The sequence below is a fragment of the Chelonia mydas genome, chromosome 1, assembly GCF_015237465.2.
Source record: "Chelonia mydas isolate rCheMyd1 chromosome 1, rCheMyd1.pri.v2, whole genome shotgun sequence".
NCBI classification, from domain to species: Eukaryota; Metazoa; Chordata; order Testudines; family Cheloniidae; genus Chelonia; species Chelonia mydas.
The window spans coordinates 51,972,384-51,997,917 of record NC_057849.1 but is presented as its reverse complement, the minus strand read 5'-3'; the positions used below and the strand labels follow the sequence as shown (position 1 = coordinate 51,997,917).

The window sequence follows — 25,534 nt, the reverse complement described above, 5'->3', positions numbered from 1 at the left end:
TAACATAAGGCTGAACAGTTGAGGGGTATTGTTGGTCTGGTTACCTCAGCTGTAAAGTGGGAATAATGATAGTGACCTCTTTTGCAACTCACTTTGAGATCTATGGACCAAAAGCATGATACAAGAGCAAGGTATTATTATGATTAATGGAAAGTAGAGAACATTAAAAAATCTACTGAAGCCTCTTCCCCTCACCAAAATCTACAGGTTCTTGCACTATTATTATTGTTATTTCTATAGCACCATTCATTAGAACGGTGCTATACAGTAGGTGGGGCAAATAACTAACTGATCCCTACTTCGAGGAGCTAATCATCTAAAGACTTAGGACCAGACTCTCAGTGGCCTCAGTGCAGTCATAAAGGGAAGTAAAGGGGCCCACTTCTATGTGGCCTGTTGTGAGAGGATGAGAAAGCAGGCTTCAGTAGCTTCTACTCCCCCTTCTGAGCAAGAGGGGCAGGCAGTAGAGAGAGTCTTGGCTCTGTCCCCTAATAAGCCAACCAAAGTACCTAAGCTGGCACATGGGAGGAAGTAAACTGCACCCTTTCAGTTAAATTAACTTAGTCCCCCTCAGGAGTGAGGGGGAGCGGGACGATGAGGGAAAGGACTGTGACTCCATGAGCCACTGTTCATTCCAAAAAAAAAAAGAAAAGGAGGACTTGTGGCACCTTAGAGACTAACAAATTTATTTGAGCATAAGCTTTCATGAGCTACAGCTCACTTCATCGGATGCATGCCGTAGAAAATACAGTGGGGAGATTTTATATACACAGAGAACATGAAACAATGGGTGTTACCATACACACTGTAACAAGAGTGATCAGGTAATGTGAGCTATTACCAGCAGGAGAGCGGGGCTGGGGGGGGGGGATGGGACGGACCTTTTGTACTGATAATCAAGGTGGGCCATTACCAGCAGTTGACAAGAACATGTGAGGAACAGTGGCGGGGGGGGGGGGGGGGGGGGGGGAGGGGGAGGAAATAAACATGGGGAAACAATCTGAAACCTGTTCATTCCAAGGACTCTTCCTGGAGCAATACAGCTACTCTCTGCCCCTTACACAGGGTTTTGAGCAAACGGTCAAGCTAGCTCTATGTAAGTACAGTAGAGCACAGTGTAAAATAAAGAGCGTGGGAAGGGAGTGTCATGCTGAAGTGCTTTGCGGAAGAGGTAAGTGTTTTAGAAGATGAGAAGGGAAGGATCTTGGCCTACATTCAATGGAAGGTTATCACAGGCACATGAGAAGGTATACAGCTTGCCATGAGCCCACCAGCAGGTTTGGAAAGTGAAGATCCAAAGGTAAAAATTAGAGAAATATGTTCAGTCTTTAGAAGTGAAATTTAAAACAAGTATCAGGAAACGCTACCCATGACTCACATCTGACATGCCTTGTTGCATCAGTCAAATAAAGTGTTTCATCCCGTTAAACTTTGTATTATAAATAAATTTCCCTAAAAATGAAGTCGAGTCTAGGATTATACTAGCAAGAACAGTATGTGCTTGGAAGGTCATTTTGGAAAACTTCATATTCTTTCAGAAATGTTGAAAGTGTTACTGCCCATTAGTCATCTGTTCTACTGAAACTGTTCATAAGACTGAGGTAATCAGAACACAGGCTTGAAGTTTAAATGGAAGACTGAAGGGAAATACGAAACACAGGACTAAGGAGGTAGCACATCTAGTTAGAGGCTATAAACAAGGTCAGGAAACCTGAGATTACCTTCCCAACTCCTCCAATTATTTGCTATGTGACTTCTAGTTAATCACTTAATTCAGGATTTTAAAAAGCTTGGATAGGTGCAAATAGCCATCTGATGCTGTATCATGACACCTATTTCTGGACTCAAGTGGGAGTTGGGTATCCATCCAGGGGATTTTCAAACTGGAGGTTGTTCATGCCCAAATTATCTCAGCCCAGTGGTTTGAGTGCTCCAGGAGGTTAGATTTAGGGGCACAGTCTGAATCCAAAGACTCCACAGAATGGATTCTTTAGCAACATGCTCAGGAGCACTCAGGAGTTGCTCCAGGTGCTCAAAGTTAACCATAACTGAGCATTTATATATTTTTAAAACAATATTCCCTTCATTTAAAGTATCTTGTATTTAACAAGAATCATGAGTGTCAGAAGTGTGTGAAACATACATCAAGTTTTGCTTCCTTCAGTCTCCAGTCTCTCTTTCCTGCCAAAAAGCCTGGCTATAAACCCTGCAGCTTGCCCATCAGGATCAGAATGCTGGTAGAATCTCTAAAGGGTGGCTATCCCTAAATGGGACTCTATCTGGATGAAAAGCTGAAGTAACAAAATTAGGACAAAAATCATAGCTGAAGAAGCAAAGATCAGTTTGGCCTAGGATAGTTATATACCTCTTAATATGAAAGATGCCAATTGCTGGGAATCTGTTACTTTTCAACAACTAATGCATAAAGAAACCTACGAATTCATAAGTGGACTCATTTGCTGACTGCATGTACCTCACCTAGCTCTTCAAGCTAAGCAAAACAGAGAGAGATGAGGGACAACTTCTCTCATGCCAGGAGTGTGGCTTTTTAGCACATAACAGTAGTCATTGATTCTGCAGCACAGTAGTTTGCTTAAAGAATGAAGGGCTGGCTCTAGGCAGGAAAAGGACTCTAGCATAGTTACAGCAGAATGAAGAATATCTCACATTTACCACTTCCTTTCAATGCAATTACACAGACATATTTATCCCTGAAGAGATAGTTCATGGAGATATTAAGCAGCATGAAAAGAGAAAAGCAGGCTCATATCCACTGGAATAGCTCCTGGATCCATCGTCAGAAGAGATCTGCAACCCAGGCTGAGCAGTGACATCTGTCCGGACAGAATGGTGTCTATTACATTAAATAAAAGGAGTACTTGTGGCACCTTGGAGACTAACAAATTTATTAGTCTCCAAGGTGCCACAAGTACTCCTTTTCTTTTTGCGAATACAGACTAACACAGCTGCTACTCTAAACCTGTCATTAAATTAAACAGAAATTCTTACAGCAGATGGAGTAACTGAGGCAGTGCCCAGCTGCCCAGAGGTAAATTCTCTGACACCTCCTATGTTACATTTCAGAATGAGAGTATAAAGCTAGTCAGTTTGCACATTCAAAGTAAAAAAGAAATATTTTTCATGTGTCCAGGATCTAAGATCTTTTTGCAGCAAAACCCAGTACCTCTGAATGTGTGAATGTTCCACAATATATGCAATTTTCTTATTTGAAACCACTTACTGTGATACTTTACAACAGCTCTGGCTTCAGTGAACTCAGACTATTTTATTGAGTGTCATATACCTGATCATTAGGTTCGCTCCAGTGACAAATTATCCCCAGTGAAAAGACTAACTTCCAACACTGCACATTCAATTAACGTACACCAAGCCAAACCAAAAAAAGCAGAATGAATATAATAGATTCATTTTCCATATAGACAATGGCAAGTCTTCAAAACACCATAAAAAGAATATTCTTTATAGTTATAGTCACTGTATGAAAAAGATTGCCATATGTATTGCTAATTTTTAATAGGGTAATTAACCATTGGAACCATCAGCAGCGGGCATAATAGGCCAGGGCCTCCCTTGGCGCTGCCGCTAGACCCCCAGTTGCGAGTTTGGCTAGGGTTGCCAACTTTATAATCCCACAAAACCGAACACTCTAGCCCCACCCCTTCCCTGAGGCCCTGCCGCCCGCTCACTACATTCCCCTTCCCTCATTCACTTTCACTGGGCTGGGGTAGGGGGTTGGGGTGTGGATGTGGGAGAGGGCTCTAACTGGGGTTGGGGAGCTCCAGGGTGGGGCCAGAAATGAGGGTTTCATGGTGTGGGAGGGGGTTGCGGGTTGGAGTGCATGGGGGTGAGGGCTCTGTCTGGGGGTGCGGGCTCTGGGGTGGGGCCAGGGATGAGGGGTTTGGGGTGCAGGAGGGGGCTCTGGGTTTTGGGGTGGCTCAGGGCTGGAGCAAGAGGTTGGAGCTCAGGGTTGAAGCGCTGGCTTACCTCCAGTGGCTCCTGGTCAGTGGTGCAGCGGGGGGGCTAAGGCAGGCTTCCTACCTGTTCTGTCACCGTGGACCGCGCTGTGCCCCGGAAACAGCCAGCAGGTCTGGTTCCTGGGGAGAGGCACGGCAGGTGGCTCTGCATGCTGCTTTCACCTGCAAGCACTGCCCCTGCAGCTCCCATTGGCCACAGTTGAAAGGGCATAATGAGTGGGGTCCCACAGGGATCGGTTCTGGGTCTGGTTCTGTTCAATATCTTCATCAATTATTTAGATAATGGCATAGAGAGCACACCTATAAAGTTTGCGGATGATACCAAGCTGGGAGGAGTTGCAAGTGCTTTGGAGGCTAGGATTAAAATTCAAAATGATCTGGACAAACTGGAGAAATGGTCTGAAGTAAATAGGATGAAATTCAATAAGGACAAATGCAAAGTACTCCACTTAGGAAGAAACAATCAGTTGCACACATACAAAATGGGAAATGACTGCATAGGAAGGGGTACTGCAAAAAGGGATCTGGGGGTCAGAGTGGATCACAAGCTAAATATGAGTCAACAAAACAAACATCATTCTGGGACGTATTAGCCGGAGTATTGTAAGCAAGACATGAGAAGCAATTCTTCCACTCTACTCCACACTGATAGGCCTCAACTGGAGTATTGTGTCCAGTTCTAGGTGCCACATTTCAAGAAAGATGTGGACAAATTGGAGAAAGTCTAGAGAAGAGCAACAAAAATGATTAAAGGTCCAGAAAACGTAACCCATGAGGGAAGATTGAAAAAAATGGGTTTGTTTAGTCTGGAGAAGAGAAGACTGAGAGGGGACATGATGACAGTTTTCAAGTACATAAAAGGTTGTTACAAGGAAGAGGGAGAAAAATTGTTCTTCTTAACCTCTGAGGATAGGACAAGAAGCAATGGGCTTAAATTGCAGCAAGCGCGGTTTAGGCTGGACATTAGGAAAAACTTCCTAACTGTCACAGTGGTTAAGCACTGGAATAAATTGCCTAGAGAGGTTGTGGAATCTACATCATTAGAGATTTTTAAGAGCAGGTTAGACAAACACCTGTCAGGAATGGTCAAGATAATACTTAGTCCTGCCTTGAATGCAGGGGACTGGACTAGATGGCCTCTCGAGGTCCCTTCCAGTTCTATCATTCCATGATTCTATGCCCCGTGCAAGTTCCGGGGCAGCTGAGGAGGTGGTATATGCTATTTAGCTTCCCGGGGTTCATCAGAAATCTCACTGTACTCCAGCGAGATTGCTGATGAATCCAGGAAGTTGAGTAACAAACACTGCTTCCTCAGCCGCCCCAGAACCTGCATGGGACACAGCAAAAGCTTCTTCCAGATGAGACGCTTTTGGGGTCTGGGGAGGGGAGGCACGGCTGCAGCTGGCCCAGGGTTCCTCTGGGCTGGTGGGGTGGACTCCGGTCTTTGACTGGCATGGTATGCCACTGGCTGACGTGGGGAGTGCTTGGGCCTCTGGCCAGCCCAGGGCTCCTCCAGCTGATGTGGGGGCGGGTGCTCAGGGCTCCTCCAGGCACATGGGAGCTCAGGGCTCTGGCCATGGTCGGGGGAGGTCAGGGGGTCTCGGTGCTCCGGCCGTGGGGGGGAGGGGGGCAGCCAGGAGCAGAAGGGGCAGAGCTGGGGGCTAGCCTCCCCGAAGGAGGGCTCCATCTGCCACGCATGATTGGAACAGGTGCTAATTTTTAGAAGCTAGGGTAATTAACGATTGGAACAACTTATCAAGAATTGTGGTGCTGTCTCCATGACCGGCAATTTTTAAATCAAGATAGGATGTTTTTCTAAAAGATCAGCTCTAGTTTCAAACAGGAATTAATTCAAGAAAGTTCTATTGTCTATGTTATACAGGAGGTCAGACTAGATGATCACAGCGGTCCCTTCTCTCCTTATAACCTATGAAACTATGTACATCATTTGTCCCAGCTGTGCATGACAAAAAGATTACATATTGTTACAATGTCTTTCCTGTGGGGCAAAAGGGTAAAATATACAGAGAGTATGTCTGAAGAATATGTAATCTGTGATTCCAAAATTCCCGTGGCCTGCTTTAGGAAGCCTAACAGATTCCCAAGCCCAGCATCAAGAAGTACTTTTAACACAAAACTTTTATTCAACTATTAAGAACATATCAGGCCGGATTCACCACTGTGTTACTCCACCTTTACGCCAGTGTAACTATAGTGATTTAAGCTGTGAACTTTCTCTGGGGCTATTCAGAGGACTTCCATGGTTCTCAGCCTCAGAACAATCTCAGAGGCCCCTATGAACTCTGGGAAGCATAGAATAGCTGTAGCAGAGGATGCTCTAGCTACACCCCTTCATCACCTCTCCCCTCCCATTTCCCTACACTGACACACTCCCTCATACTGAGGCTGGGATGAGGGGTAGGGTAGGGCTGCCCTTAATGGCTCTATGCTGGTGCAGGAAGCCCCCTTATGCGGGGGGTATTCTAAGAAACCACTTCCACTGGTGACATAAAGAATCCTTAGTGCAATAAAGAATCAGCCTCTCTGTTCCCCCATGTATAAAATGGGGATAATAATACTTACCTATCTCATAAGCATGTCATGGTAATTATTTATCATTTGTAAAGTTCTATTTATGTGCTAAGTACAACCACATTATTTTATTGGCTGTATATTATGAAGGAATGGTCACTCCATAGTTGAGGCTGGAGCTACCCGCCCCAACCTACACTTCTATTTTTTATTTCTTTATAAGACAAAGTCTTAGGAATGGAGTAAGTTTTGATTTTGCGTAGCATAATCAAGTTGGGAAAGACCTACTCCCACTCAAGAGTTATAAAGCAACATTTTAGATATTTTCAACTTTTATATATTCCTGATGAATTTACTATTAATTTGTAAGATCTACTAAATATAGAGTTTTCAACCCCTTTTAACTTCAGCAGGCATTGGGGAACACCAGCACTTTGCGGGAGCAACTCAGGACCTCACAAGATATGACCCTCAGCTATTACATTTGGAAAAATACATTATCACAAGATATTGGCTGCTTGACAGAACCTTCATTATTAGACAATGGAAAAAAACTCATATGGACAATGAATGAGATGGAAAGATTAACATATTCAGTGAATAACTCTGTTCATAGTATTATAACATATGGTCTTCTTGGCCAGATGCTTACAGAATTGCTACCATTAATCAAAGTTGCAATGTTAATAACACAGTTTAAACATGTTTTACAATTCTTGTGCTTTAAGGGGTCCAATTCCTACCCCAAAATCTGTATTGCTTGATTAATACGTTGATATTTAGGCAGTAAGGAGTTGTTTTCACTCTTTCCTTACTTCCTTATTTTATCATCTAATCCTGGTAGATACTTATCTCTAAATATACCGTTTTACGTTTGTAGCTTAATCTTGATGCTCCTATCTTACGTGTTCTATAATTCATAGAATATTTAAATGTGCGCAGGAATAGACATACACTACTCTGTACCTGTGTTTGTTGTCTTTTTTGTTGTACTCTTATTCATAACAAAATGTTCAAGTAAAGCAAACAGACAAACCATTTTCCACCTATGCCATCAGTAGATTTGTAATGCAATCTGAGATCAGCGCATTGCCTCTGACTCCTGCAGGGATAATGTCAAGCACCACAAAGATCCTCATTGTTTGGAGCACCTGCTGTTAATGAATATCTGCCACCCTTACCAACACACACACTGCATCTAAGGAGTGACTCGGAATGAGTATTAGCCTGAACGTTGCATCATGATGGGGCCTGCCCTTGAACTGCCACCTCCACTGGCTGCACCTGTTGGTTTAGAGATGGCTATTTGTAGACCCCTGCAAATCCACAGATATCCACTTTATATCTGCAAATATCTGCCTCCACATTTTGCAGATGCATACTGATCCAAATTTTGTATCTAAAGCCCTGCAAATCTGCAGATATCTGCTTTATATCCATGGATCGTTTTTGCGGATTGCAGATCAGATGCGGATACAAATTTTGTATCCATGCAGGGCTCTAGATATTTGCAAGTTTTGTACTGGAGAATTTCTAGAACTCTGCAGAAAGCCATCAAACTTTTATAGAAAACCAGCCCTCACATCAAATTTGTAATTCTAACAATGAAACAAGATTCATCCCACCCCATGCATAGAACCATTGCCACCCCGCACCAGAGTCACCACTGTGCCCTTCACAATTCATAGATTCAAAGGCCAGAAGACCATTGTGATCATCTCATCTGACCTCCTGCATGACACAGGCCAGAGAACGTCGCCAAAATAACTCCTAGCACGCATCTTTCAGAAAAATATCTAGTCTCGATTTAAAAATTGTCAGTGATGTGGTAATTTATTCCAAATGATTTGCTGCTACACCAACCAGTCACGGAATTGCCCACTAGCACTGAAATACCTGTGCCCCCCAGGGATTTCCACTAGCCTGGGCATCAAGCCGTACCTATTTCAAGTACTGAAATGGTCCTCATTACTGTGATAATCACAACCTTTCATGTAGTTGTCCTCACAATGTCCTGGTGAGGTAGGGAAGTTACTATTCTCCCCATTTTAAGTGTTCTCCAGGATGGCAAAGTGAGATACAGAGAGTTACTAAGGGCCAGATCCTCCAAGGTATTTACAAAAAGAAAAGGAGTACTAGTGGCACCTTGGAGACTAACCAATTTATTTGAGCATAAGCTTTCGTGAGCCACAGCTCACTTCATCGGATGCATCCGATGAAGTGAGCTGTGGCTCATGAAAGCTTATGCTCAAATAAATTGGTTAGTCTCCAAGGTGCCATAAGTCCTCCTTTTCTTTTTGCGAATACAGACTAACACGGCTGCTACTCTGAAACCTGTCATTGTCCAAGGTATTTAGGCTCTTAAGATCTGGACATAGGCGACTTGCCCAAGGTCACACAGGAAGCCTGTGGCAGGGCAGGGCCTGCGCGCTGGGTATGGCGAAAGGCAGGGGCGTGTGGGAACCACGGTGGGAGATGCTGGGAGGCTGCAGGGGTCAGGCTGGATGCACGTGTAGGGATACCGGGGACGGGGCCAGAACTGCCTCAGCCCTGAATCACCCCCGCCCGCGGATTCCCGCCCCCGGCCGCTGCGGGGGCTCCACACCCGGCTTGCTCACCATGGCAACCCGGCAGAAGCGGCCCCCACCCTCGTCCCGTCTCTAGGGTAACTCTTCCCGCCCCTTCCGGGCCGCGCTCGGAAGTTCTGGGGCGGGAGCAGCCGCGGTGCCGCGGGACGTGAGGAGGAACGGAGGGGGGGCGGATGAAAGGGCCGCGGCGGCAGCAGCTGTGCGGGGGGCAGGACCCGACATGAGGCTGGCAGGTAAAGGGGGCTGGGGGCGCTTGTGTCCAGCACTGGGGGCGAGGTCGATTATAACCCTCCGCGGTGCCTTTCCGGCCGGCGTCTTCCTCCTGGGCCGGTCCGCTGGGGTCTCCCGCCCCGGCCTCTCCGCGGCTGTTGTGTCGCCTGGGTCCGCCCCGGCCCTCCCCGTGCTGTCGGGGCGGCTCTCATCGCTCTCCCGGCTGGGATCTGCGGCTCCCTCCGATTCCTGCCAACGGCGGCGCTGTCAGTGGTGGCCGCTCCCTTCCCCCTCCCCCACGGGACCCTGGCAAGGCCTGGGTTAAACCTGCCTGGACCCCTCTCCCTGCCCGCGATCCCGTCGTCCTGCCCCTCCCAGCGCCCCTGTCAGCCCGCCGGCAATCCGGCGGATCCAGCGCCGCGTGTGGCCGAGCCGCTCTGCCGTGATCTCGGCCCTCCCCACCTCTGCCTGGCTGTGGGTTGCGGGGTCTGTAGGCCGGGGATGGTGCTTTCGCTGGCTTGGAAAGCGCTTAGCACATCCTGACCAGTAACGAAAGGCCAGAGCTGTAGCCTCCTTGTTGGAGACGCAGCGTCACTTACCAGTACCACAGTGTGTCCCTGGAATTGGGACCAAAACCAACCAACCAAACAAAAAGGCTGAATAGGTTTCTAAGGAAAGAGATTGGCTAGCATATAGCTAATAACAGAGAAAGACCTGCTTGTCAATTTAAACATAATTCGTCATTTAAAATATGTATTAAAAAGCTTTATAGAACCTAAAACCAGTAGGAACGTTTCCACATTTCAAAATAAAACCCACTGGAAATGGTTAAACTGCTCCCCTGCAGTGTTTGAAATGTAACATTAAGAACCAAAAGTAAAACTGATCTCTTTGACTTTCAAGTCTCCTCATTGAGAGAGAGGCTGAAAGGGAATGGAGCATGATGAGGATTTAAATCTTGATATTTAAGTAATTGTATTAAAGAAACTGAAATGTCGTTATCTAGTTGAATTTAAAAGTGAAACAGTGCAGTACTTGGTTAATAGCTGAATGAAGAATGTCTGAGGACCACCCAGGTGCTGAGTAAAATTGTTAACACCTCAGTAGTTGGCAGTCTTTACCCTAAGTCATTACTGAACTAACATCTCAAAATGGTGCAAGGAGGTGTAGTTGGTGGAGCTGCTGTCCTTCAAATAATATATAAAATCAAAGCCATCAGTACTGGCTCTTTGATACATAAAATAAATGTTCTGACCACTTAATGTCATTAAAAAGAAAAGGAGTACTTGTGGCACCTTAGAGACTAACCAGTTTATTTGAGCATGAGCTTTCGTGAGCTACAGCTCACTTCATCGGATGCATAGCATATCGTGGAAACTGCAGAAGACATTATATACACACAGAGACCATGAAACAAAACTTCCTCCCACCCCACTCCCCCGCTGGCAACAGCTTATCTAAAGTGATCATCAAGTAGAGCCATTTCCAGCACAAATCCAGGTTTTCTCACCCTTCCCCCCCCCCCCCCCCCACACACACATACAAACTCACTCTCCTGCTGGCAACAGCCCATCCCCCTTTGAAACCCCTCTTTATAATGCGCATGATAATCAAGGTGGGTCACCTCCAGCACTAATCCAGGTTTTCTCACCCCCCCCCCCAATACCCCCCCCTCCAAAAACCACACACACAAACTCATTCTCCTGCTGGCAACAGCTCATCTTACAATGTGCACAGCAATAATCCAAGTTTAACCAGAACGTCTTGGGGGGGGGGGGGGGTTTGCAGGAAAAAAACAAGGGGAGACAGGCTACCTTGCATAATGACTTAGCCACTCCCAGTCTCTATTCAAGCCCAAATTAATAGTATCCAATTTGCAAATGAATTCCAATTCAGCAGTTTCTCGCTGGAGTCTGGATTTGAAGTTTTTTTGCTTTAAGATAGCGACCCTCATGTCTGTGATTGCGTGACCAGAGAGATTGAAGTGTTCTCCGACTGGTTTATGAATGTTATAATTCTTGACATCTGATTTGTGTCCATTTATTCTTTTACGTAGAGACTGTCCAGTTTGACCAATGTACATGGCAGAGGGGCATTGCTGGCACATGATGGCATATATCACATTGGTGGATGTGCAGGTGAACGAGCCTCTGATAGTGTGGCTGTCACTATCAGAGGCTCGTTCACCTGCACATCCACCAATGTGATATATGCCATCATGTGCCAGCAATGCCCCTCTGCCATGTACATTGGTCAAACTGGACAGTCTCTACGTAAAAGAATAAATGGACACAAATCAGATGTCAAGAATTATAACATTCATAAACCAGTCGGAGAACACTTCAATCTCTCTGGTCACGCAATCACAGACATGAGGGTCGCTATCTTAAAGCAAAAAAACTTCAAATCCAGACTCCAGCGAGAAACTGCTGAATTGGAATTCATTTGCAAATTGGATACTATTAATTTGGGCTTGAATAGAGACTGGGAGTGGCTAAGTCATTATGCAAGGTAGCCTGTCTCCCCTTGTTTTTTTCCTGCAAACCCCCCCCCCCCCCCCAAGACGTTCTGGTTAAACTTGGATTATTGCTGTGCACATTGTAAGATGAGCTGTTGCCAGCAGGAGAATGAGTTTGTGTGTGTGGTTTTTGGAGGGGGGGGTGTTGGGGGGGGGGGGTGAGAAAACCTGGATTAGTGCTGGAGGTGACCCACCTTGATTATCATGCGCATTATAAAGAGGGGTTTCAAAGGGGGATGGGCTGTTGCCAGCAGGAGAGTGAGTTTGTATGTGTGTGTGTGGGGGGGGGGGGGGGGGAAGGGTGAGAAAACCTGGATTTGTGCTGGAAATGGCTCTACTTGATGATCACTTTAGATAAGCTGTTGCCAGCGGGGGAGTGGGGTGGGAGGAAGTTTTGTTTCATGGTCTCTGTGTGTATATAATGTCTTCTGCAGTTTCCACGATATGCTATGCATCCGATGAAGTGAGCTGTAGCTCACGAAAGCTCATGCTCAAATAAACTGGTTAGTCTCTAAGGTGCCACAAGTACTCCTTTTCTTTTTACGAATACAGACTAACACGGCTGTTACTCTGAAACCTGTCATTAATGTCATTAAATATTCAATTTTACTGTACCTATCAGAGACATTGGTGATATTGATATTCTGCCAAGACCTCACAGGTATGTCATGGCATTTGGCCCTGTAATTTCTTTTGATTAAGTTTATTTTCCTTCTCCTGGCTAGTGGTGTTGAGGTAGAATGGCTATGCTTCACTTGCAGGATAACAGTATTCAGTGGTGACTTCTGTATTAGTGGATGAAAGATGCTATATAAATCAATATAATCTGCCATTAAAACGTCCAGTTTAAATAATTATAGTGCTTGTTTAACACAGTTGGTGATTGTATTTCTTTCCTCCCAACTTTACAGTACCTCGTGTGACCCTAAAAATATGACTGTTTGCCTACTGCACCAAAACTCCTAAATATTTCATCTGCCATTTGAACACCTGGCTTCAACTACAATGGTAAGATACAATTCACGTCATGTTTTTCATAACTCTTTTGCCTTTAGGGTGGTGGGTATTTGGCAGATGAAGGTGGAGAAGGAAAAGTCCTTTGTGTCTCTGAAATCCTCAGAAATGTGACTTAACACTCTAACAGTCTCTAGTTGATGGTGGGGCTCTCTGTGGAGTTGGGAATGCTGCGCCTAAATCATTTAGTCACTGCTGGTAGAATATAGGAATTGTCATATAAATCCATTCTTGTGTCTTGTCTCCAACAGTGGTCAGTACTAGATGATTCAGAGGAATGTGTAAGCCCTACTCACATATCTATAGTGGGCAGTTAGGCAGTAACATGCCTATAGGGCATTTTCTTAATGTCAAGCAGTCAGTGGATGAGTTATACCTAAAAGCCTGTGGATTGATCTCCCTTATGCACGTCTATCCTAAAAAGTATAACACTCTGTATTATTCATATAAATACTTAATGTCTAAATATCTTGAATCCTGTTACTTTCTGTCTCAATGTTTTGTAGCAGTGGTTTCCACAGTTGAAAGGCACAGCATCAGTTTGAAAGTCAGGCTTCTATCTGAAAACTTCATACTTACTATTGTTACAAGTAATTTCTAAGGTTACTGTCACTGAAAGATTAGGTGGGGGGAAGTATTTTATCTTTTACAGCACTCTGTCTCTAGCCAGTTTCTCTTCCTGTGCACTGCACTAACATGATGAAATCATATGTTTGCTCAGCTCTGGAGGGAACTTATATGGACATTCTTCCCTGGGACTTGAGAGAGAGAGTATTTTTAGAGCCCTGCACAGATACAAAATGCCACCAGGCCCACACTGGGAAAGGGCCCATGGTGGACCCTTCTAACCCATCCACACAGCCAGGTCTGGCCTCTGACCTGGGGCAGTCCAGCACCCAGGTCTTGCTGTGTGAGCAGCTACCAGCCAGCAGGTCCCGCTCACCTGTAGGGAGCTTGCCGCCCAGCAGCCGGGCTCTGCCATGCAGACTGGGCATGGCTGCTGGCCCCAGCCAGCCTGGGCAGGCTCTCGGGGGTCTCATCTTGGGGGTCTACCCTGATCTCCAGTGCAGCTTCAGCTCCAAGTGGTCTCTGCTGCCCACCACCTGTGGGACCCTGCCCACCTCACTGGAGCTGAGCTGCCTTGGACCAGTGCAAAGGCCAGGCTGGTCTCAGCTAATAGGGGTGGAGAGGGTAGTGCGGGGGGCTCAGCTAGGCCCTGCCAGGCAAGTGGTGTCCTGAGTGAGCCCGGCCCAGGCAGGCCCCACTCCTGCTCCAGCCTGGCTGATGGTGCCACTCCAGAGGGGCCATAGTGATCCCCGCGCTGCCGGCTGAGCCCGGTGGACACGGTCACCTCCAGGCGGGGCCAGTAAGTGCAAACAAGGGACAGGGTGCGGGGAAGTGGGTCTCTTTGGGGGGGGCACTGAGTAGTGGGGGGTGGAAGGGGTTATGTGTTTTGGGTGTTGGGCATAGATGGGATGGGGGGGGGCACTGGAAGGTGGGGTGGTCTGTGTGTTGGGGCACTGAGTAGTGGTGAGCTCTGTGGGCAGGGGGTGGTGATGTGCAGGGCACTGTGCAATTGTGGTGGTGGGGTATCTCGGTAGGGGAGCGCTGGGCATAGTGGGTCAAAAGGGCGCTGAGCGCAGGGATCTGTGAGGGATCTCAGCAGGGGATTCTGTCCATAGGGATCTGTGGGAGCGGGTAGGTGGCAGGGACGGACACTGGGCATAGAGGATTGGGGGACAAGGCGGGGGCAATGTGGTGCAGGACCACCCCCAAGGGGAAGGGGCACGCTCGCAGCACCGGGTGGACCAGTGTGTGTCTGGCATCTGCCACTTTGTAAAGAGTGCTCTTGCTTTGGGCTGGGCAGAGTGGGGCCACCGTGGGGGGCCCACAAAATGTTAATCCGGCCCTAGGAAGAAGAGCTAATAACTGATGGCATCAAGAAAGCTGAAGTGCTTAATTCATGTTTTGCTTCAGACTTCACTAAAAGAATTAATGATGAGCAGGTATTCAACATAATTAATATTCGCAGTGAGGGGAATGAATGCAAGCCAAAACAGGGAAGGAGCAGGGTAAAGAATATTTAGATGTATTCAACTCAGCAGGGCTTGATAAAGTTCATCCTAGCTCACTTATGGCACTAGCTGAAGCAATCTTGGAATCATGAGCAGTTATCTTTGAGACCTCTTGGAGGATCGGAGAAGTAAGGGCAAACATAGTACCTATCTTGAAAAAGGGGAACAAGGAAGACCCGGGGAATTATAGACCAGTCAGCCTGACTTCAACACCTAGAAAGATACTGGAGCAAATTATTAAAAATCAATTTTTAAACACCTGGAGGATAATAGGGGAATAGAGGTGTTGGCATGGATTTGTCAAGAACAAATCATGCAAAACCATCTTAATTTCCTTCCTTGATTGGATTACTGACCTACTGGTAGGGGGGAAGCAGTAGAGATGATGTACCTTGATTTTTAGTAAGGTTTTTGACACTATTCCACATGAAATTCTCATAAGCAAACTAGGGAAATGTAGTCTAGAAGAAATTACTATAATCTGGGTGCACATCTGGCTGAAAAACTGTACTCAGAATAGTTATCAATGGTTTGCTGTCAAATTGGGAGTGTGTATCTAATGGGGGGTCTCAAGCACCAGTCCTGAGTCTGGTACTAGTCAATATTTTCCATTAATGATGTGGATAATGGAGTAGAGAGTATGCTTACAAAATTTGCAGATTATACCAAGCTGGGAGGGGTTGCAAGCACTTTGGAGGACAGGCTTAAAAATCAAAATGACCTTGACCAATTGGAGAATTGGTCCGAATTGAAAAAGATTAAATTCCGTAAAGACAAGTGCAAAGTACTTCTCTTTGATTTTTTCCTTCCTAATGCACAACTACAAAATGGGGAATAACTGTCTAGGTTATAGCATTGCTGAAAAGGATCGGAGGGTTCTAGGGAACCACTAACTGAATACGAGTCATCAGTGTGCTGCAGCTGCAAAAAAGACTAATGTGATTCTGAGATATATTCACAGGAGTGTTGTATGTACGACACAGGAGATAATTGTCCCACTCTACTCGGGACTGGTGAGGCTCCAGCTGGAGAACTGTGTCCAATTCTGTGTACCACAATTTAGGAAGTATGTGAACAAATTGGAAAGAGTCCACAGGAGAGCAACAGAAATATAAAAGGTTTAGAAAACCTGACCTACAAGGACAGGTTGAAAAAACTGGGAATGTTTAGTCTTGAGAAAAGAAGACTGAGGGACAAACTGATAAGTCTTCCCATATGTTAAGGGCTGTTATAAAGAGGACAGTGATCAATTGCTCTTCATGTCCTCTGAGTGTAGAACAAGAAGTAAGGAGCTTAATCTGCAGCAAGGGTGACTTAGGTTAGATATTAGGAAAATTTTCCTAATTATAAGAGTAGTTAAGCTCTGGAATAGGCTTCCAAGGGTGGTCATGGAGTCCCCATCATTGAAAGCTTTTAAAAAACAAGTTGGACAAACATCTGTTAGGGATGGTCTAGGGTTGCTATGACTTCTTGAGGTCCCTTCCAGCCCTACATTTTTATGATTCTGTAAATCCGCTACAGTAAGTATTATCCAGTGAATTCTGCTATCAGATGTTATGAACAATTTGCAGGACTTTGAGTTCAGTATGCAGTCATGGGCTCAGACATACTTTTCAGCCCACCTCAAAGGGAATCTTTGAGGAGAAACTCTGCCAAAGCTCAGTTTTTGACCAAATAGCTGCTTGTATGTCTGGGGAAGGGGCCTAGACCACTTCTGCTTAGTGTCTCCATGTTGATGGGAGAAGTGTAATGTAATAAGTTTGAGTGTTGGAGGTTTGGGTCTTCATTTCCCATCTCATAGGAAGATGACCTACTTTAATGCATACTCTTTGGTATCAGTGGCTGTGGGCTTTGATCCGTTTCTTCAAGACAACTCTACTTTACAGTTAGTTGTTACTAAGTCTTTCTCACACGCATACATCCTTTATCCCACTAGTGCTACTCTTCCTGATGCAATAGATGCAAGCGGGCAGTTGTGCTGAAAGACGTTGCATTGGCAGCCAGGGTGAGGGCAAAGAATAGTCTTGCCTACCCATTTTTTCTCAATTTTTAAAAAATTTAGTTTTAGTTAAAACTTGGTATTGCCCACCTTACAGTTCAGCATCACTGTCCTTCTAACATTTAATAATCCAGTCATATCTACACAAATCCTGTAGTGGAGTTAATTACTGTTAATGCAGTTCAACAGAGTGCTGAATTTATTGGTAGAATTCTGTACATGCCAAAGAATCGTACATTTGATCAGCTAGTCCTGTAAAAATAACAAACTAATACTACTTTGAGTCCTAGTCATAGAGTTTGGGGTGATTGTTACAGTACAAGGTTTTCATCAGTTAACACATTTTCTAAGAAAGCTGTTTATAATTTTTGCAGCAACAAGCTTTAGAACTGGCATTGGATCGTGCAGAGGTAAGGAGTAGCTAAGTTGCCTATTGATATATAAATAATATATCAGGCTTAAATTTAAATGTCTGTTTACATTTTGTGCATTTATATTACATGAAGGTGTTTTTGTATAAACTATGTATAGAACACTAGCTTTGCAAAATTGTCACTAAAACTACCAACCCATGCACACAATCTACTTGCTTGGTCTTTCCCACGATGAAAACATTTAAGACTTTATTTTCCTGTTTTTAAAACAATTATGTAGCCTGGTCAAGTAGAATCCTACAAGGCTGCTATTCATATAGTCTACATAAACCTAGTGTGAGCAACTTCAGTCATACCACAGCCAACAAAGAATATATCAGTCATTTTTTTCATACGCAGGTTCTCCTACACTATATAATACTAAATTCAAACTATTGTGGGGGGGGGGGGGGAAGAGGGAGAACCTGTCTCTATTTAAAATAAACCAAATGATCAATCAGCACTTTGTCGAGAATGGAAATGTTTCCTCCAGACTTTGGATTTTGTGAAACTTGTCTATGTAAAAGCTAAATCAAGGGCTAAATTTGACCTGAGAGTGTCTTAACTAACATTTATTAAAATATTGTACGCATCTTGCATTTGTTTAGAATTAACCTACTTTCTAAAAAATGGTTTCAGAGTAGCAGCCGTGTTAGTCTGTATTTGCAAAAAGGAAAGGAGTACTTGTGGCACCTTAGAGACTTAACAAATTTATTTGAGCATAAGCTTTCATGAGCTACAGCTCACTTCATGGGACTCACTTCATAAGCTCACAAAAGCTTATGCTCAAATAATTTTGTTAATCTCTAAGGAGCCACAAGTACTCCTTTTCTTTTTTCTAAAAAATGTTAGAGAAACACAGGAACAAAGTAGGCCTTCTAAAACACAGTTGGCTGTGTTCAAAGATAGAGAGCTGTACCAGGGCAACAGCATTATATCTGAATGTTGCAATTGTCTTGGTTCAAATACAGTGAAATTTCAGGTTTCTTTAAGGTTTTGTTACTGTAAATATAAAATGTTGGCATGAAGTGTCATAGACTTCAGAAACTACTTCTTAACTGTAATAGTGAGAATCATGAAACATACCACTTTGTTTTAATTTTAGCTATGAAATAACTCCTTTGTTAGCTGGTGGTTGGAATTAAGCACTCCTTTGTAACTATCATTCCTACAGACCACTTTAGAAGTGAGAGTATTTACTCTGTTTAAAGAACTATGGTTTGACATGTTGTTGTTGTCTGTGTAACACAGAATAACTACTGTAACCTAAATTTGCTTTAATGATATTAAGGCTCTTAAAGTAACTTGTACGTTGATAGAACTGTTGAGTTGCATGCACCTTTCTCTTGCAGTATGTCATTGAAAGTGCCCGTCAGAGACCTCCCAAACGAAAATATTTATCCAGTGGAAGGTAGCAAATATTTCAATATTTAACTTTTTATTGTATTGATTTAACACAATTTTTATGTTAACATTTTCCTTAATTTCAGAAAATCTGTATTTCAAAAGCTATATGACTTGTATATAGAAGAATGTGAAAAAGAGCCTGAGATAAAGGTAAGTGGAATTTATTTGTTAAGCAGCCATTCAGTGCAATCTCTAAATAGGTAAATAAGCAAGTTTAGCAGGCTCTTTAACAAAGAGGAGACAGCAGCAAATGGCACAAGAGATTTGCAGAAATCTTTTGACTGCAGCACATACATCTGAGCTAATGAATAGCCTAGAAATCGCACGTTATTTGTACAGACTAGGTTTACAAGATGTCTTTTCAGTTCAGTATGAAATAGAATAGTTATTGGACCAGTCCTATTAATCAGTTACTCTAGTGTAATTTAAAAGAAGCCAAAATAGAATTTCAGCCAGAGAAAATAAATGGCTACTACCCTGGTGCTGTGGTGTGCCCCCTTTATCGTAAATGAGCTACTTTGCTATCCAACAGAGTACCAGAGAAGCACAAAAGTGTCTAACAAGTTCACTGTAATAATAGTATCAAAACAATAATAGTATCAATACAGTAGGAGCCTCAGTGTCTGGGACTTACTGAGATATCTGAGAGTTAGTGCTAGAACCTATACCATCAAAATTAGTGAGAGCATGTTCAGGGCCAGTGTTTGTACCCAGAGTACGGTCCTATTAATGTCACTGCCTTCAAAGGACCTGCAATGTCGTTTCTGCTTACCTTGGCTACTAGTGAAGAAGTAGACTTGACTGTCTTCTATTTTAAATTGCCATCTTGTTCCTGGGATAACTGCTGCATTGTTGTCAAATATTGTGAAGTCTTTTTCAAACCTAAGAGAAGAGCCTCATCTGACCAATTTAAGGCTTAAAGGCCATGGATGAAATGTCAGTACACTAAAATGTACTTCCCTTGGCATGTCTGCTAAAAATAGCAAAGGGAACCTACTTCAACACCACTCATTTAAAAAACAAAACAAAAAATCAAAACAAACCTATTGTTGGGGGTTGAGGAGAGGGAGAAACTGTAGGAATGGTGTATATATGCCAGTCACTGAATTGCTGTCGTTTTGATTAGCCACTATCAGGCATTGGTTTTGTGGTTTTGAGTGCTGATTGTAATAGAGATTATTTGGCATCACAAATTCTAGTGAATACAGATGCCATTTTATTCTCCTCACCTGCACATTAGTCACAACTTTAATTTCATCAAGGCAGTGGGCTGGGTGAATTGGGTTTTAGCAGCAGGGAGAGGAGGAGGAGGATTAGGTTAGTTGCAGGAGCTAGTTAGGGGATCTAGAGGAAATTAGGAGGATTATGGCAATAAGGCAGGCAGCAGTAGGTTTTTGTTGGTGGTTTGTTTTGCTGTAAGTATACTAATTTCCTAGAAAGCTAGGACGGCACTGGTGCTCTTGCCCACTTGCGAGAGAGTAGGGCTGAATATGTAGAAGAAGGTATGAGGCTTAACCTTGATGGGAAGGATGGGGTGGTCCAGCAGCATGGAGATGAATTCTAATGTTTGTGGGAGGGGGGAATCAGGTAGGTTGTGATAGCTGGAAGCTAGGTAGGGAGGAGCTTTTGAGAAGGTTGATCAGTAGACTGAACCATCATGGAGGATTCAAGTAGAAATCAACTGTATAATCCAAGTGTGGCAAAAGAGGAAGGCACTCAGCAAACCTGTGTTTATCCAGCTATTAAGATGCATCACAAGTGGTGAAATGAAGTGAAGGATTACAACCAGGAATACAGTTGTAAACTCCAGGTCCTTAAGAATACAGAGGGGATTATTTTTTATTTAGAAGATAATTTAGACCATGAAGCTCTGTTTAGTGCCCTAATTCACTAAATTAAAATGCTGGGTATTGGAGTAGACATTCTGACCTTATTTTCAGTAATGGATCTCCACAGTACAGGATGTTGGTCGGGACCTTTGGAAGATATTTTCACTTAATGGGAAGATAATGTTGGAAACCATCTCTACCTCTACACTTATCAACTTCAGTAAGGTGTTGCCATCAAATATGGATGTGCCAAATACTACATTGGTAGGCTTGGAAGGATTAGATTTTTATTGGTAAATGTCTGCCATGGAGGTTTTTTTGGGAAAAAGTCTCTATCGCTTCCAAGAGAGAGTGCAGTATTCTCTTTAACTTATTATTAATTAATATTCATCTGGAAGATTAATATGGGTTCAATTTGGGCCAGATCATAGAATCATAGCACTGGAAGGGACCTCGAGAGGTTATCTAGTCCAGTCCAACCTGCTCTTAAAAATCTCCAATGATGGAGATTCCACAATCTCCCTAGGCAATTTATTCCAGTGCTTAACCACCCTGACAGTTAGGAAGTTTTTCCTAATATCCAAACTAAAACTCCCTTGCTGCAATTTGAGCCCATTGCTTCTTGTTTTATCATCAGAGGTTAAGAAAAACAATTTTTCTTCCTCCTCCTTGTAGCAACCTTTTACAGACTTGAAAACTGTTATGTCCCCTCTCAGTGTTCTCTTTTCCAAACTAATCAAACCCAATTTTTTTCAATCTTCCCTCATAGGTCTTGTTTTCTAGACCTTTAATCATTTTTGTGGCTCTTCTCTAGATACTCTCCAATTTGTCCACATCCTTCCTGAACTGTGGTGCCCAGAACTGGACACGATACTCCAGTTGAAGCTTAATCAAAGCGGAGTAAGAGCAGAAGAAATACTTCTCGTGTCTTGCTTATAACGCTCCTGCTAATACATCCCAGAATGATGTTTGCTTTTTTTGCAACCACATTACACTGTTGACTCATATTTAGCTTGTGATCCATTATGACCCCCCAGATCCCTTTCCGCAGTACTCCTTCCTTGGCAGTCATTTCCCATTTTGTACGTGTGCAACTGATAGTTCCTCCCTAAATAGAGTACTTTGAATTTGTCTTTATTGAATTTCATCCTATTTACTTCAGACCGTTTCTCCAGTTTGTCCAGATCATTTTGAATTTTCATCCTATCCTCCAAAGCACTTGCAACCCCTCCCAGCTTGGTATCATCTGCCATTATCTAAATCATTGATGAAGATATTAAACAGAACCGGACCCAGAACTGATCCCTGCGAGACCCCACTCGTTATTCCCTTTCAGTACGACTGTGAACCATTGATAACTACTCTCTGGGAACGATTTTCCAACCAGTTTTGCACCCACCTTATAGTAGCTCCATCTAGGTTGCATTTTGCTAGTTTGTTTATGAGATGGTCATGTGAGACAGTATCAAAAGCTTTATTAAAGTCGAGATATACCACATCTACCGCTTACCCTCTATCCACAAGGCTTGTTAGCTTTCTTTGACAGGTATCAGGTTGGTTTGACACTAACAGTCAGCATGGATTTGACAAAAACAAATACTTATCACTTTATTATCTTCTAGATGTTTGCAAATTGATTGCTTAATTATTTGCTCCATTTTCTTTCTGGGTACAGAAGTTAAGCTGACTGGTCTGTAATTTCCTGGGTTGTTCTTATTTCCCTTTTTTATAGATGGGCACTATATTTGCCCTTTTGCAGTCTTCTGGAATCTCTCCCATCTTCCATGACTTTTCAAAGATAATCGCTAACGGCTCAGATATCTCCTCAGTCAGCTCCTTGAGTATCCTAGGATGCATTTCATCAGGCCCTGGTGGCTTTTGAAGACATCTAATTTTTCCAAGTAATTTTTAACTTGTTCTTTCCCTATTTTAGCCTCTTCTGTTCCTACCTCATTTTCACTGGCATTCACTACGTTAGATGTCCAAATCACCACCAACCTTCTTGGTGAAAACTGAAACAAAGAAGTCATTAAGTACCTCTGCCATTTTCACATTTTCTATTGTTATTCTCCCCACCAAATTGAGTAACGGGCCTACCCTGTCCTTGGTCTTCCTCTTGCTTCTAATATATTTGTAGAATGTTTTCTTGTTACCCTTTATATCTCTGGCTATTTTGATCTCGTTTTGTGCCTTGGCCTTTCTAATTTTGTCCCTACATACTTGTGTTATTTCTTTATATTTATCCTTTGTAATTTGACTTAGTTTCCACTTTTTGTAGGACTCTTCTTTTGATTTGTAGGTCACTGAAGATCTGGTTGAGCCATACTTGCTATCTTTCCTATGCAGTGGGATAGTTTCCTCTTGTGCCCTTAATAATGTCTCTTTGAAAAAACTGCCAACTGTTTTTCCCCTTAGACTTGCTTACCATGGGATGTTACCTACCAATTCCCTTAATTTGCTAAAGTCTTCCTTCTTGAAATTTATTGTCTTTATTTTGCTGTTCTCCCTCCTGCCATTCCTTAGAATCATGAACTCTTAGTATTACATGATCACTTTCACCCAAGCTGCCTTCCACTTTCAAATTCTCAACCAGTTTCTTCCTATTTGTCAAAATCAAATCTAGAACAGCCTCCCCCAGTAGCTTTCTCCACCTTCTGAAATAAAAAATTGTCTCCAATACATTCCAAGAACTTATTGGATAATCTGTGCCCTGATGTGTTGTTTTCCCAACAGATGTCTCGGTAGTTGAAGTCCCCCATCACCACCAAGTCCTGTGCTGCCTGCTTCTTGTTTACAGTATCACCTGAAAATGAGAACAGATATAGGCATGGCACTGTTGGAGCTGGTGTTGCAAGATATGTAAATGCCAGATGCGCTAAAGAGTTGTATATCCCTTCATCTTCAACCACCATTCCAGGAGACATGCGTCCATGCTGATGACGGGTTCTGCTCGATAATGATCCAAAGTAGTGTGGACCAACGTATGTTCATTTTCATTATCTGAGTCAGATGCCACCAGCAGAAGGTTGATATTTATTTATTTATTTATTTATTTTGGTGGTTCGGGTTCTGTTGTTTCTGCATCGGAGTGTTGCTCTTTTAAGACTTCTGAAAGCATGCTCCACACCTCATCCTTCTCGGATTTTGGAAGACGCTTCAGATTCTTAAACCTTGGATTGAGTGCTGTAGCTATCTTTAGAAATCTCACATTGGTATCTTCTTTGCGTTTTGTCAAATCTGCAGCGAAAGTGTTCTTGAAATGAACAACATGTGCTGGGTCATCATCTGAGACTGCTGTAAAATGAAATATATGGCAGAATGTGGGTAACTGAGCAGGAGACATGCAGTTCTCCCCCAAAGAGTTCATTCACAAATTTTATTAACGCATGATTTTTTTAATGAGCGCCATCAGCATGGAAGCATGTCCTCTGGAAAGGTAATTGAAGCATGAAGGGGCATACGAATGTTTAGCATATCTAGCAAATAAATACCTTCCAGTGCCTGCTACAAAAATGGCATGCGAATGCTTGTTCTCACTTTCAGGTGACGTAAATAAGCGGGCAGCATTATTTCCCGTAACTGTAAACAAACTTGTTTGTCTTAGCAATTGGCTGAACAAGAAGTAGGACTGAATGGACTAATAGGCTCTGAAGTTTTACATTGTTTTGTTACATAATTGCACTCAAAACCAAAAAAAAAATCTACATTTGTAAATTGCACTTTCACGATAGAGATGGCACTACAGTACTTGTATGAGGTGAATTGAAAAATTCAACTTATTTTATCACTCTTACAGTGCAAATATTTGGAATAAAAAATATAAAGTGGGCACTGTACTCTTTGTATTCTGTGTAATTGAAATCAATATATTTGAATATGTAAAAAAACAAAATATTTAATTTCAGTTGGTATTCTATTTAGCAGTGCTATTAAAACTGATTAATCACGATTAATTTTTTTAATTACGATTAATTTTTCTGTGTTAATTGCGTGAGTTAACTGCGATTAACCGACAGTCCTAGTTATTTTACATATGGGTTCAAAAACTCAACTGTTCTTTCTTATTATGAGTTTTCCAAGGACAACTTGATTGTCTTTTTATTTATTTTTTCCTGGATCTACCTGTGTACACTGTGCCTGGTTTATACTAGGTTTCAGAGTAGCAGCTGTGTTAGTCTGGATTCGCAAAAAGAAAAGGAGTACTTGTGGCACCTTAGAGACTAACAAATTTATTTGAGCATAAGCTTTCGTGAGCTACAGCTCACTTCATCGGATGCAACAGTGAACTGTAGCTCATGAAAGCTTATGCTCAAATAAATTTGTTAGTCTCTAAGGTGCCACAAGTACTCCTTTTCTTTTTGGTTTATGCTAGGAAATCTGAACTATAAAATGGCTGTATTTGGTGGAACTCAGGAGTTTAGTGCATATGTTGTCTCTTTGACTATACTTATCTTAACCCTTTGGCTGAGGGGAAATCTTCTAACTCGGTTTTCTAGGACATTCTACCAAAAAAAATTCACGCCGCTCATACTTAGGCTTTAGGTCCTCTCGCTTTTTTCCCCATGTTTCCTCTAGCAGGAAATGGCACCATATGTGAAGGATATGAACTTTCAAGGCTTTATCCCTATGCGTATCTCATACCAAAAATATATATGAACATGGGGCAGCTCCGAACACACTGCAACAAAGACTTTGTCTGCCTGTTACTGGAGTGTTCGCTCAAAATCTCTGGTATTATATATTTCTAATTAGAGACGTATAGAGTGGTGTTGGAATACTTTTTAGAGTGGGGGAGTTGCGCCCACCCCCCTTTACACCTGTTCGCACCACCCGGTAGAGCTGGAGCCTGGTTCAGGGCCGTGACTCCAGGAGGAGGGCCCCCACACTTCTAGTTCCCACGCTATGGACATATATGGAATTTCTGCACACTGTATCTATAGATCATTGGTCTCAT

General features: G+C 43.2%; 1 protein-coding gene across 50 annotated transcripts in view; it reads left to right on the top strand.

Moving 5' to 3' along the window:
• Positions 1–9,194: 9,194 nt before the first annotated feature.
• Positions 9,195–25,534, top strand: part of SUPT20H (SPT20 homolog, SAGA complex component) — a 63,101-nt gene continuing 46,761 nt past the window's right edge. For 39 of the 50 annotated variants that reach the window (XR_006286542.1, XR_005224332.2, XR_006286544.1 and 36 more), the window contains exons 1-5: positions 9,196–9,348; positions 12,755–12,851; positions 17,306–17,341; positions 18,697–18,755; positions 18,835–18,901. Coding sequence is in view for 40 of the 50 variants with exons in the window: in XM_037892669.2 (XP_037748597.1) it covers positions 12,849–12,851; positions 17,306–17,341; positions 18,697–18,755; positions 18,835–18,901 (165 nt within the window). In the remaining 10 variants the exon portion in view is untranslated. Of the gene's footprint in view, positions 9,349–12,754; positions 12,852–17,305; positions 17,342–18,696; positions 18,756–18,834; positions 18,902–25,534 lie in introns of all 50 variants that reach the window. The other 11 variants (XM_043532108.1, XM_043532136.1, XM_043532073.1 and 8 more) reach the window with 3 other exon arrangements.